Below are 13284 nucleotides of genomic sequence, written 5' to 3'. Positions count from 1 at the left end.
GTAAAGCTTGTTTTGGAATAAGACCGGAAACCCCACGGCTTAAATAATTTAGTCTTTCCCTGGAGCCTACAGCCGACAGGATACATAGGAAAACCGGCATTTGGACTCCGGAGTCCTGACTCGTTACAAACGGCCCTAGTTGCCGTGGATGGCTTAACGCTAGGTCGTGGATGTAACGTTGGCCCATACAAAATTAATTCAATTCAGCCGCCTAGTTGCTTATCTTGAAATCGCGAATGATAACCGGGGTCGTATCCCCAGTTGCGTATATCGCATAGATAGTGCCTAATTCCCCGTCAGAGTTGGCTATTACAACGGACAGTAGCAACGTACCTGTGAAGTCATCGCCGCTCATTGCTGAGCAAGGTATCTCGCCTAGTAAGAGTTGCTCGTGCTGGTCACTAGGGAGTGTGATACTTTCAGCTCTAAATATATAGCGCTCGACGGAAGAAGTAACTGTCAGGACTATCAACGTTGCATCGGCAATAGGGTACGATGACAACGTGACTAGATCGTGCCCTGCCTCCTGGAGTTGCAGACTCAGTGACCGGCCTGAAGTGCTGTACTCAATAGCCACATATCGGAAGGGATCTTTATAGACCGTCAATCCATAAGAGACATCCCCAGGGATGTTATCGTCCAGGATCAATGTCGCCGTAGCGACCGAGTCAAGTTCTGTCTGTCGCTGTCCGACGAATGTAACTGTCCCAGAAGGCGCCGCCAAATTTGTTGCCGTAGGCATCAAGGTTGTATCCCCTGCATCCTGTCTATACGCGTCCAGGTCTGGCGTTCGCAAGTATAGCGTCAACGGCGACGCCAATTCAACGGCCCGAGCCTCATCGCTGATACTCTTCTCCGCCATCTTCTTCCCAACAAGCATGTCAATTTCAACGGGCTTGAAAACAGGGAACTCATTCTCCATCCACCTGACACTTGTCAAGAACGTCTCTCTCCCCAGCGGATAACTCGCTCCATATTCCCTCCTCGCTAGCATAACGCACCACCAATCCCCCATGACATCCTGAAAGAGGTCCCCGTGCCCGACGCATTGAATGATACCCTGCGACCCCTCGGCCGTAAGAACTGGGTTGCGGTCACAAGATTCATAAGGACCGCTGATATCCCTTGCCCTCGCCATAGTAATCTTGTGCCGTCTATGTGTCCCTCCTTCCGCGATGAGGAGGTAATACCATCCGTCTTTCTTATAGATGTGTGGACCCTCTGGAACCTTTCCTGTTGCGCCAGTCCAGATGTCGATTGGGTTAGAAAGGAGATTTCCAGTGGCGAGGTCAATCTGCGCTTGACGGATGACCGTTGCCGGAGTCTTGCTATACCCGTGGATGTAGCTCCCTTGGAGGTAGACTTTCCCATCATCATCGAAAACTAAACTAGGGTCTATCCCATGGAAATCGAAGTAAATAAGCTCGCTAAACGAATCCGGATTATGCAGATCGTCCGATGTGATAATGAAATTTGTAGGGTGGAAGTCTTCGTCGGGACGCATATCCTCGGATCCGGATAACATTGTGCAGACGATATAGAATGACCCCTTGTGATACCGGATTGTCGGAGCGTAAATTCCACCCGTGAATATCTCTCGCCGGGAAGGATTGTTTATTTTTGTTGTTGCGGAGGATAAGTCCAGTTGGGAGGGTCGGTTTATGGCGTTGCCTTAATTAGGTTGCTTTTATCAGCACAATTATAGGTAAGTAATAGGCAAGGAAAGTCAATTCCGCACCGATAATTTCCCAATTAACCAAGTCCTTAGACATATGAATCGGAATCCCAGGGAAGAACTGGAAGCTGGAGGTCACCATGTAGAATGTATCCCCCACGCGGATACACGAGGGGTCAGGGTAGAACCCTGGTAGGATTGGATTCTTGAAGGAGGACATGTTATTCGACCCGACGCAACCTCAAATGTATGGTAGATTGTTGGGCTTTTGACTTGCGGGCTCTTCCATGACATCCTGAAAATGGTGGACTGATAGGTATTTTACGTAAATAGGTAGGTTTCTCTACCGGCCAAAAAACTACGAGCGCCTCCTTCCTGCCCGATCCGGACGTTGCTGCTTTAAGAGGGTGAGTCGGGTGAGTCAGGTGATTCGCTCACCCTCGAAGGTGATTCGCTCACGCCTTCGAGGTGACTCGCTCACCCATCTGAGGTGATTCGCTCACCCTCGACACCTACACTCACCCTACGCTCACCCCGTCCCCTCTTCGTGCCCACGCTGTCCTCTAGCTGCTTCACTAAGAAATCAAGATGCCGCGACAAGAGACAATACCAAGCCTGGTTGCAAAAACCTGGCCCACTACTGCCCCCAGCAGAATGGTGCCAGGATGTCTTTCCTCTCTCGCTCTCCCACCTCCTGAATCCTCCAGATATCGTGCAAATCGTGCTGCTTGTGACTCTTTCATCATTCGAACCTGGCACATAACGCACTCTTTTCGGGCTATTCCGCGACTTCACGATTTCGCGGTATCCTCAGGATAAGTGATTTTCATTCAATTCTGCTGCCACAATGTCCAAGGGGAGAGGAAGGCAAAAGGTCGATAGAAAAGCTGCTGCGGCAGCAAACGGCTATGTTCGCGGAGCAAATCGCGAACATGATCAGGAACGCTGTGAGATAATCTATTCCGACGAGTCCATTGCTCTGCAGGAGAGGGTTATATCAGATTATGTTTCGTAAGTATTCCTTATACCCCCTGGTCTTGTACCGTGAGATCAACTTGCTGATTTCTTATCTGTTTTGCCTTTTAGCTGGGCATCCGAAGAAAATCAGAGCCTCCGAGACGGAGGCCTTCAAAAGGGACATCCCGTGCCCGACCTCGCCACGATCAAAGATTTTGTGCGCTTTTACATATCCTCTACCAACGGAATTCTCTCGCTGCGTCCTACAAAGTCTTCTGTACTGAACTTTGCAGAGCGGTTCTTTGCCGGATTCACACGCATTACAAAGTCTATTTTTGATAAGAAGGATACTCAGGATGTGTTTACGGTTTGTGATTGATCTGTTGAGAATCCATCTTAGGTTGCTGACTGAGTATAGTTTATTAAAAAAAGACTTGTTAAAGAAGAAAAACTCATTGAAGATATAAGAAGAGCGAAGCATATGTTAACACACTGTGATCTCACAAATATCCTTGTCTCACTGTGGAATGACGATGATCCTCTTTTCATCCATCCGCGATATAGAGTACAGATGACGTTTACTATCCAAATATATTGCTACTCGGGCGCTCGGATCGGCACGTTTATCCCGGATACATCAAAAGCAGACGAGCGTGGGCTGCGATATCAAGTATTTTGCCCGAACCTGCTCACCATCTTTGCCTTGTTCCGTTCTGACATGTGATAGGACATTGAGCTATATATCTACCGCAGACCGGACGGTGAGATAGAGCTGTTTTTCCGCCTCAGCGAGAAATGGGTTAAGAATAATGACAATCCGAAGAATACAGTGTATGTCCGCCCTTGAGCAGCCTGAGTTTACCCCACTGATAGCATTCTGCCAGCTTCCGTCTCGCAATGCGGGAACACAGAAAGCTCCGATTCAATCCTGTTGCCTTTCTGTTGGTGATGGCGTTCCAGGATGGCGCGTTTTTACATGTCGACTCCATGGAGTCCCTGAAGAGATGGAATCCTGACCATAACGATCCAGTACCCCTTCTCTGGAAACCATCGGTCGCAGAAGAGCCTGTCTTACGGACAGTAACCAGAGCTGGTGGAGTATCGAAACGTCCGTGGACCCGCGAGAGTTTCTGCAAGATATTTAGAGCAGTCGTCACCAACGCGGGATACCCCGAGATCATAACGATCCATACCCTCAGGCGAGGCCTTGCCAATATGCTTGACAGTAAGTTTGATAAGCTCGGTGTTTAGGCATCCCTTAATCTAACATATGCCTATAGAAGTGGCAACAGAGGCAGAAAGAAGCCAGGTACTCACCCAGAAGGATCCGAATGTCTTTGGAAGAAGCTACATAGACAGCACCTCGGCACTGAGCACTATGGACGCGTTCCTCGGAGAGAAGATGCGCCTTGACCACATTGAATACCTTCGAGGCGTGGGTAAATACCGTGCGCTTGGATATCCAAGACATTTGCCGGCAGAGCGTCAGCATGCTATCAGACAAAATGAAACCTTACAAGGACTTGAACGACGGCTTCAAGAGCTGCAAAAAATACCGCATACATGCACTAATACTGACAATGGTCATGGCGAACACGATAATGATGCTGCTGATTCTGGTGATGAAGACACCGAGTTTGCTATTAAACTTACCAAGAAGCAGCTACAGGTTCTAAGAACCCGCCTTTACAACACCGAACTAGCGAAATACCGAGATGAGTGGATTCAGGACCGCCTTGAGACGCAGGTTAAATCGGGAGGCAAGGCTTCGGATGTGATTGTGTATAACGACATTACACAGTGCCTCTTCAAGGCGCAGCCCGAACGGCAGCGCGTCGCCGAGTTGATGCCATCGGACAAGTCTTTCTCCTATCAGGATATGCTCTCCGCCGTTGAGAACCTCTTAATCTATTGTACTAAAAACTATGATGTTTTCTACCGGCCAGGAGAGGAGCCCCTCAATGGGAGGTGTCCCGTTGGGGGTTGTGACCTGGATCAGTAAGTTTGGCCTTAAAACTGCAGACAACATCCATATCCAGTTTCCTAATATGTTTTGCATTAGTCTGACACGCCCAAAACGCTCTAATCATGTTCAAGACTGCCGGCTTCAAGGACGCTGCGAGGCCTCCGGCTATAAAAGCACTCAGCTGAAGTACTGCTACGAATGCTTTGATTTCTTGACTACGACGGAGTGGGAAGATCATTGCAACAACCATCTCCAGCACGATATCTCCAGGAGATGCGAAATAATTACGTACTGTTATACCCTCGTTCGCCCCGGTTATTGTCCTTTCTGTCTTGGGTGTGATAGAGTTGCTCCCTCGCAGCGCATGAATGTTTGGAAACGGAGCAATGAGTTAAGAGCTCATGTCAATGAACATATCAAGCGGATAAGCGGAAATTATTTCTGTTCGCACCCGATATGCCAGGCCAAATTTGACTCTGAGATGCAACTCCGTTACCACTTGAGCGACATACATGGTATGCATAAAGCAATCTGGGATCAAGTGGGTGGCCCTGTCAAACCGTCTAAGAAGAAAGATCTCGACTATCAGGTCAACTCCCCTGTTGGTGCCGCTAAGAGAAAAGGACAAGCTCTGGTAGGGCAGAGAGAGAGCAAAAGGCAGTATGTCAGTTATGAACAGGCTGAAGATTTTCAAATCATCATGTGGGAGTATCCAGATCCTCCAAATAATCCCACAGTAGCCTGTGACGTTCCCATTCCTGCTGATGACAAACCGAGCTCCCCATCCGCCAGCCCAAGCGAGCTTGTGATCGAACTCGGACTTTGGGAGCGCCCTGTCAAGACTGCTACTGAGGATAGTCTAGTTAGACTGTGCGCAACGGGACCGACAGTCAGCAGCACCAGTGATGAGAACGGTGTCGCACGTACAGAGCATATTTCTGATTACAATGGCTGTCCTCCTTGTATCTCTAACTGGCCTAGCCCTCCAGGCCTCACTACAAGTATCGAGTTCAAGTCTTCAACAACCAGCACAACCCCCGAACTTCCACCAATCGATCCACAGATCTTACTTGGGGACAAGGACCGGCAAGTCGGATTAAGCAAGGATGAATTTGAACTTAGAAAGATGAAGGAAGGGGGTGTGCTCAGGTTCCGGGGATCTTCTTCAGTGACCGAGAACTCACCTACGGCCGACATATTGCGGGCTGACAAACTCTGGCTGGCTGAAGAAAGAGACCTGAGTATAGACACGCAGACGGATTTGGTTGAGATCAACTCTATCCTGGAGACCCCGATAATGAAGATGCAACAGAAGAATCCTCAAACTTTATCAGCACCTGACTCCGTTCAATCCTCGCGCACGGTAGATCCTTTGAGCGGCTCTGAAAACCCTGCTCCAGGGGGCGCGGGCCCGATTACAAGAGCCCGGAAACGAGCCGCGCAGTCTCAAGATCACATAGCATCTCACAAGTCCAGTCGAGTGACGAGGTCCTCTTCTGTGAGACGGAACACGGGTTCTCTGAAAATCTAGGTGAAGAGAAAGCCGAGCCTGCAGGAAGTTATAGAGTGGTTCCTGGAGTCTTTACCCCGTGATTCAGCAATTAGTCCTCCATTAGTCAAGCAATCTAACTTCAGCTGCGTGTTTAAGATCAAGAGGCTTATAGCGCTATCTTAAGCTCGAAGATTCTTAACAGATAGATAGATCCTTGAAACCTGTTTAGCCTAGCATTCTGACTGATTGATGTCTATCGCCCCTAATGGTTGGTAACTAGGTACCAAGAAGCTTACGGTTGATGTTGTCTTTGCATATAAAATAGGTGATGATGATGCCAATTCCACTCCTGATCCTATAACCTTCACGTGGCTACCGGTAGTCAGCATATCCAGGGTTCCATTTGGTAGCTCGTCTTATCCAAATAGTAGCTTAGCTACTGTTTCTTTTAAGTAGCGATCGTCAATAATATTAATGCCTTTGAGACGGTTTGGTCACCGCCCTATTTTCTCTATTAATCGACACATCATGCTGCAGTTCATTCTACTGTGGCCGGTAAAAGCTTCTCCTCCGGCCAGGATCGTACAACGCCGCCCAACTATTCTCCTTCCCCTTAATATCCTCCGCGATCAATCGTCCCGCTAGGACACTGTGCGTGAGTCCGCTATCTTCTATACCAATGTAAGTGTGTGGTTTCCCCTTTATTTTTCTATAAAACCCAAGTGGTCAACTGGTTCAAGAATAAGACCACTCCAGCACTAATCCACGACTCCAGCATGCGTGGATCATTAACTTATTGCGCTCGAGCGTCATAACCCAAGAGACTGTTAATTAGAATATCCAGTCGCGCCTGTGGTATGGAAAACCTTGTATTTATAAAGTTTTAGGGGGTTGCGGATATTGTCCATATTCAAACCCGCGACTTTTGTCTCCCGTGACCGAGGCATTCCTACCAATTGGTTAATCTAGAATAAATTAGCAACTGCAGATGCATTGCAAATTTGTTAGGTTAAAATCTAAAGAGTGATTTAATTATAAGTGGGTTGCCAAGATTAGCTTTATAATTGTTAAACAAGCCCTTAACAATATCTTGGTATCCTTGACACAAATAGTTGTGTAAAAAGAATATTAAATAAAATATTTTCATGGAAATAAGATTACTTAGTTAAATTCACTAGTAATCTTAATATTTTAGATGTCATCCATGGCCAATACACCTCTTAAGCATATAAAGACAGCTTGTAAACAAGATCTATTAACTTAAAGATCCCGTAGTAAGTGCGTGTACTAGCGCTCAGGCTCTTAATAGGCCCATCAATATACTACCAGATAATGGTTAGAATATTTAAAAACTTTAAATGGGTTTTACTTATAATTCTCTCTTGCCCTTTAAAGCAACCTTTAAAGGCAATAAATAGATTCCAATCATGACCTATTACTATCCAACCAATACTTGGTAAGAGCTCGCAATTATCTAGCTTATCCCCATGAATATTATATAACTATAACAACTTTTCCAACCTAGCAGCTAGCCAAATAGCAAGCTGCACCAGTGCCTTTGTGTTGCCACTATTTAATTATTTTACTTTAAATCTAGAAAAAAGAGCAATATACTTTGTAAATGGATCTGTTATTTAGCTAATTATTTAGTCTGGAAACATATTAAGAAAGTTATTGCATGTTTCTTTTACTTGCAGGTCTTGGATGGAAAACGCGAACATGTAATTAACTTTCTTGCCAACTAGGTTCTTATTCAGCATGCATGGGAGGAGACAGGGATTAATCTTTTATATTTATCTATTCTTTAGTTAATAATCATACTCCAAGCATACATGAAAGTCTAATACTAACATATTTTTAACCTGGAGAATAGTTTAACACTTAACACCCCTTTAAAGGACCATTTAAATAACTCCAGAGCCCCAAGCATTCTTATCTTGTCCATGCTCCTCACACTTTGTCGCTTTATTATATATTTTAGTTACGTCCTGCCATAATAAATCAAGTTGCTCTGGTGTCCAGTTAACTATATTATTAAATATATTATTTGGAATATCCAAGGCTTCCTTAGGGGCTTTATAACATATTTTATCCTAAGGCAAAGGGGAATCATGGTTAGTAACTGCGTTAATTATAATTAGGAGTATTCTAGCTTACCTTTAATTAAATTAAAATCACCTTAAAGCCGAAGTTGCGGCCAAGAGTCTATTATAATAAAAGAACAGATCTGGGAAGGGGTATAGATTTTGGCCAAATGTAGTGAATAGATGGGCTTAATAAAGGCAGCATGTTAAGGAGGTCTCGTGCCGGGCTTTGTTAACGTAAGGGTCCAGACAAGCTCTAAATAGAAGGATTGAGTCTTGTGCGATTAGTAAGATTAGTGGACAAGCTGCAAGAAGTTTTATTATTGGCAAGAATCTAGGCTATTTATTAGGAGTAGAATTTCCACTGCGCGGCATCTTCTGCCATTTCATCTAATAACTCTTGTTAATCTCACGTGGTGGAGTTAAAGGAGGGGTTGGATTTTGTTAACTTTAAACTTTGCCAAGCCAATAAAGGATATCTTCTTGCTTTTTATAGTCTTGCAATAGAGTTGTTATTAATCTTTAAAATAACAATCCTCTTGTTAGTGGTACTAGGAGAAGGCAATTGTTAAAGAGCAGACAAGGCAATTGTTTGTTTAGGTGTCTTAAAGGTGAATTAACTAACTTTAATAAGCTAGACATGTTAATCCAGTCCAAAGACTTTTCCATAACAGATATAGTTAGTCATACATATCGTGGCCAATCAAGGATAGATAACTATAGAAATGGTTTCCATCTCTCTAGTTATTTATTTTAATAATATAAAATACAGTAAAAGAGGCCAAGTCTTTAGTAGTTGCTATATTCTTGTGCGCATTTAGGTTTAAGTAGATAATACACAACTAGCTATTCACAAAGCTGCTAAACAAACCGCCAATGCCCTTAAAATTAATATTCCTGTCACTATTGTTGTGTGGGTCAGGGTTGCATCCAAATTTAGTAATGTCTTTAAGGCATTTACTACATTGCAGCTTAGACTAGAGTAGGAAAAACTAGCTTCCTTAGAATATAATGCAGCAATAGTAATCCTTGTTATAGTGTCTATTATAGAGCGCTCCATGTATTGCAAGGTAATCACTTTATCTTGGCTCTCCTCCACAATATGCACCTCCTCATACCAATAGACTGTCTATTCTAGCAGCACTTCTCCATTAATCTGGACGCAGCTTTTTCCCAGTGGACAGCATCTAGCCTTGCCATTATAGAAAAAATAATAATCACCAGGAAAGCAGTGTTCACTAACTAAGCAGCAATTATATGTCTCTGGGATGCAGCTACCCTTACAGCATTGTTTGCTAGCTGCACAGTAATTCCTTTTAGTCTGGCACTAAGCGCTTTGGCTGTGGTAGGCTAATTTTTGTCAGACATGACAAGAAATATAGGCGAGCTAAGGAGGAAACAAACACTAATACATGTTTTCTTGCTCAGCCGAAGTGATAACACGGCCGAAACTGTCAACTGGAGCCAGAACAAGGTTTTGACCTAGAGAACCTGATTCCTGTTTAAGCAGGATATCCCCTTTAGCCGTAGCAAATGGGAGAGTAGAACAAAAAAGGAGAGAGAAGAGAGCACGGTGAAGGGGAGTAGTAATTCTTTGCGATGGCCTCATGATGCCTAAAGTACTGCTCATATACGGTGAATAGATAGTTTGAAAGACAATTAATAGGAATAACACTCTCTACTTATATACACTGTAGGTTTAAGTAACAGCTGAGTCAGTATTGATGTAAATACAGTACAGCATTACATTATGACCACATATCTACCCCTGATCAGTTCGCTTTTGTCTTTTTGTTTTCTTACCTCCTTTTGACGACATGGCAGCGGCAATTGGGGTAATAGCAGTATTCTTTTCTGAAGACAGCGACGCCGGATCTAATGGCTTTAAGATCACGTCCTCAATTATCATAGGGGGCCGGGTAGGTTGGATATCAGACGCCGCCACTTTTCTCTTGATAGACTCTCTCTCAACTGTATCTTGATCAATCAAGTACCTGACGGTTGACTCTGTCGGAGCAGGTTGGAGTATCAACTTGACCAAAGCCCCATCTAAGCCTCCAGATCCCAGCAGATTAGCTAGTACATTTGGGGAGTAAAAGCTGTACCAGCAAGGCTGATGAATAAATAGAGAGGAAGGTGAATCTGGGCCTAATATGCTTGTATGATCAGCAGCCTACTTGCTAACAGGAGAAGGTCTCATGAACTGACATTTCACATCCATAGATCCAAAGAGCTCTTCGTCCTGACATAGATAAGGAAGTTGTGGAGAGGTCTCATTCCAAACCTGAAAGTTTGATAAGAACCTTGAGTCATTGCGGACCTCATCAAGTAATTGGAGCGCTTCACATGGGACAAGACTAGAAAGCACTGCAATAATAAGGTTGAAGCAGGATTTTATCTGCAAATCAGCGTTAGTTACAATTGGGTTAACACGTCCTGCAAACTTACCTTGGGGTGTCTGCTCAAAGAACGCAAACAGCCAACCACTTCAGGAAGATCGTCAATACTAGTGTAAGATTCCTTGCAGAATCAGCAGATTGCTTATCTCACAAGTATAGTACTTCATCTTACTAGTATTTCAATATTCATGGTAAGCATCGTATATATCGTGGCGAAGCTGTGGAAGTATGTCAAGTAACTCTGGGAAATAGAACAAGATTATCAAATTATAGAGGTATAGTTAAATATATATTGAAGGATAGAGATACTGGGGCCCTGCACGTCGCCAAAGGTGATTGGTCAGTGCATGAATTCCACAACCACCATGTTCTATACGCTCCTTAGCTCAAAAAAATATTGATATCTCTACTAATGTATTCATTACTATACCACTAGTTGCTCTGTGAGAATAAGTAGATACAAGAGTAAGATACGAGCGTAAATCACTACTAGCCTATAGTGACATAAATCAATATGCTAAATAAATTAATATGCTAAATAAATGGCCTGAGATTGACTAGCGGTAATTTACATATCTACTGTTTCATATCGTTTTTATTCCAATTAGATACATACATAAATACAACATACACTTTAAATAGACGCTGATTTGGATTGCAGGCAGCAGGGTTACTTCATATTCCTAAAAGCGCAGATTTTCTATAAATCAGAGGTCCCTTTGGGAAAGTCGAGACAACTCTATTTGCCCACCCCCAACTCCTTGAAACCTGAGCACAAAGTCTCTTCTTGCAAGCGTACTGCTTATGTCCTGACTCCAGAGTGAACCCCACCATGCCTTCTTTCGATCCGCGTCGGGTGCAGAAGTCAACCAATCACACCACTAAAAAGGTTTCTGGACCACTTATCGGCGTTATCATTCTCGCCGTCTTACTTTTGATTGTTCTTTTGATCACCTTTCACCTTTGGAATCAGCGAAGGCGCAAATTGAAAAGCCAATCGACGCGCAATCATGACAACTTTATCATACAACAGCGAGACCATGTCAGAGAAACAGTAGCCTAGCTACCGTCTTGATAATTGAGCTACCGAGCAGCAGCCATGGCTATTGTGCCTACCGGTAGCCGCAGGAAGGGAGCTTCTTATCTCGCATGTATTTAGTTTTCCTTTAGTCCTTCGCGATCAATATCATTGTCATTGCAGAGTAATCCTTTACAGTACTAGATCAAGTAGTAAAGTGTTCTTGATACCGCAATGAAAAATACTGAACTAGCCGCAAAGCTCTTACGATATCCTAGAGTTAGACGTTACTTAGTTGGTCAGTACAGCAGGGTAGTGTCATGACACCCTCTCTGTAACTTCCTTACGCTTAGTAATTTATGAAAATCTACCAATTAGGTCAGAACGACCGCGTGCTTCAGATCATCATAATACATTAGAGCGCTCACCACGACGCTACCGCTACCGGCATCCCTGATTTTCTGGAGGATAGGTTCGATTCCCCACCTAAGTCCACCTCAGTGTCTCTATGGAGAGACTGTAGACATCACAACACGGGTAATGGAGTATACTCAGGAGTGGAGACATACATACACTGAAAAGATATATTAATAAATAAAAAGTAGGCAACTAGGACAATACAATACAACCGGGAAAAAAGAAAAGCTAGAAAAAGGTGGTCAAACAGGAGATCGAGGAAAAATACGGCCAGGGATAATTACATGGGGGAGTAGATGGCACCAATCCTATTTAGCTTCTTTTGACTGGTAATATTTTTTTTTTTTTTCACAGTGCTGGATCCACTGAAGGAAAGTGTCGACACCAGAAATACATAGGATGACTTATAAATACCAATAAATTGTATTATAACGTTATAAGTATAAATTACAACCATCTAATTCAGGTAATTCATTAGGACTAATCCGACTGTAATATTTGTTACTTTGCCTCTGCATGGCCTGAAGAATAATACTGTACATTGATACCTGACCAGGTTCCAACTGCAGGCCAAGCGAAGTAAGAGCCACAAAGCATAAACTTACTAGGAGATTTGTGAGATAGCTCGCCCTGGGTACAGTTCACCCACAATTCCGCACTGCCATACAGAACATCTAAGAAAAGCCTACTCTGAAGGTTCCTCGTACATAAGCTAAGAGAGCTCATCTATGTAGCAATGACTTTGGAACCAGCAGTGATCATAATGGAAACAGAGAGTCGCCTCTCTAAAGCTTCGTCTAACCAAAGGCGAACATCATGGAGGCTACGATGTCGCAACCGTCTCTCGGCGCATATTGGTGAGCTTCTACTTCACCCAATTACTGAAGAAGCTGATGTAAACCTAGAAAAGCGGAAACTTTGGGATTGCAAGTTGATCCGGATGATGTTCGCCTGCAGCCTGATGATGAAACACGCTATGCTTGGCAGGTTGACGACTCAGAACTGGAAATACTATTCAACAAATCACTTAGCAAGCACTCTGTGGGAGCATATGTAGAACTATGCTCCGAAGTAGGTAAAAGCTTCCGGGCGATTCACCGCGATCAGATAAGCAAGGTGAGACTACACTATCAACTTTATCAAGAAATACGGTATTAACTACCTTGATAGGGGGCTAAGAGCACTCGAGGGCGATTGCAGACACTTGAAGAAGAGAATATTGTGCTAGAGAAAGCCATAAGAGCAGCAACAGATCAGAGTAAAGCCCTACGTGATG

The 13284-nt window shown here is 44.0% G+C and overlaps 3 protein-coding genes across 3 annotated transcripts; 2 read left to right on the top strand and 1 right to left on the bottom strand.

The window, feature by feature from the left end:
- Positions 1-6: 6 nt before the first annotated feature.
- Positions 7-2035, bottom strand: BDV14DRAFT_186164 (putative xylosidase/arabinosidase). The gene is made up of 3 exons (XM_073770767.1): positions 1739-2035; positions 334-1671; positions 7-285 (listed from the first exon to the last, which is right to left on the bottom strand). Exons 1-3 carry the CDS (start codon positions 1893-1895, stop codon positions 212-214), a joined length of 1569 nt encoding a protein of 522 aa, XP_073621696.1. The 5' UTR covers positions 1896-2035; the 3' UTR covers positions 7-211.
- Positions 2036-2085: 50 nt separating this feature from the next.
- Positions 2086-6756, top strand: BDV14DRAFT_186161 (uncharacterized protein). Its single transcript, XM_073770766.1, has 7 exons — positions 2086-2686; positions 2762-2999; positions 3051-3302; positions 3360-3463; positions 3517-3857; positions 3913-4630; positions 4695-6756. The coding sequence occupies exons 1-7, from the start codon at positions 2523-2525 to the stop codon at positions 6127-6129; spliced, it is 3252 nt and encodes a 1083-aa protein (XP_073621695.1). The 5' UTR covers positions 2086-2522; the 3' UTR covers positions 6130-6756.
- Positions 6757-11290: 4534 nt separating this feature from the next.
- On the top strand, positions 11291-11743 carry BDV14DRAFT_186159 (uncharacterized protein; the record flags this gene model as incomplete). Its single annotated transcript, XM_073770765.1, has 1 exon — positions 11291-11743. A coding segment is annotated over exon 1 (226 nt), but the record flags the coding sequence as incomplete, so codon positions are not given.
- Positions 11744-13284: the final 1541 nt, after the last annotated feature.

Source organism: Aspergillus stella-maris (genome assembly GCF_047715825.1).
Source record: "Aspergillus stella-maris strain CBS 113639 unplaced genomic scaffold BDV14scaffold_137, whole genome shotgun sequence".
Lineage (NCBI taxonomy): Eukaryota > Fungi > Ascomycota > Eurotiomycetes > Eurotiales > Aspergillaceae > Aspergillus > Aspergillus stella-maris.
This window is presented reverse-complemented; position numbering and strand designations above follow the sequence as displayed.

Excerpts from the sequence above, each read along its gene's own strand:
- BDV14DRAFT_186161 (XM_073770766.1), top strand. The coding sequence starts at position 2,523 with ATGTCCAAGGGGAGAGGAAGGCAAAAGGTCGATAGAAAAGCTGCTGCG. Across the intron at positions 2,687-2,761 it reads GTTATATCAGATTATGTTTC|CTGGGCATCCGAAGAAAATC; the intron begins GTAAGTATTCCT and ends TTTGCCTTTTAG. Across the intron at positions 3,464-3,516 it reads GACAATCCGAAGAATACAGT|CTTCCGTCTCGCAATGCGGG; the intron begins GTATGTCCGCCC and ends GCATTCTGCCAG.
- BDV14DRAFT_186164 (XM_073770767.1), bottom strand. The coding sequence starts at position 1,895 with ATGTCCTCCTTCAAGAATCCAATCCTACCAGGGTTCTACCCTGACCCC. Across the intron at positions 1,672-1,738 it reads GGTTAATTGGGAAATTATCG|GCAACGCCATAAACCGACCC; the intron begins GTGCGGAATTGA and ends AACCTAATTAAG. Across the intron at positions 286-333 it reads GAGCGGCGATGACTTCACAG|GCACTATCTATGCGATATAC; the intron begins GTACGTTGCTAC and ends ACGGGGAATTAG.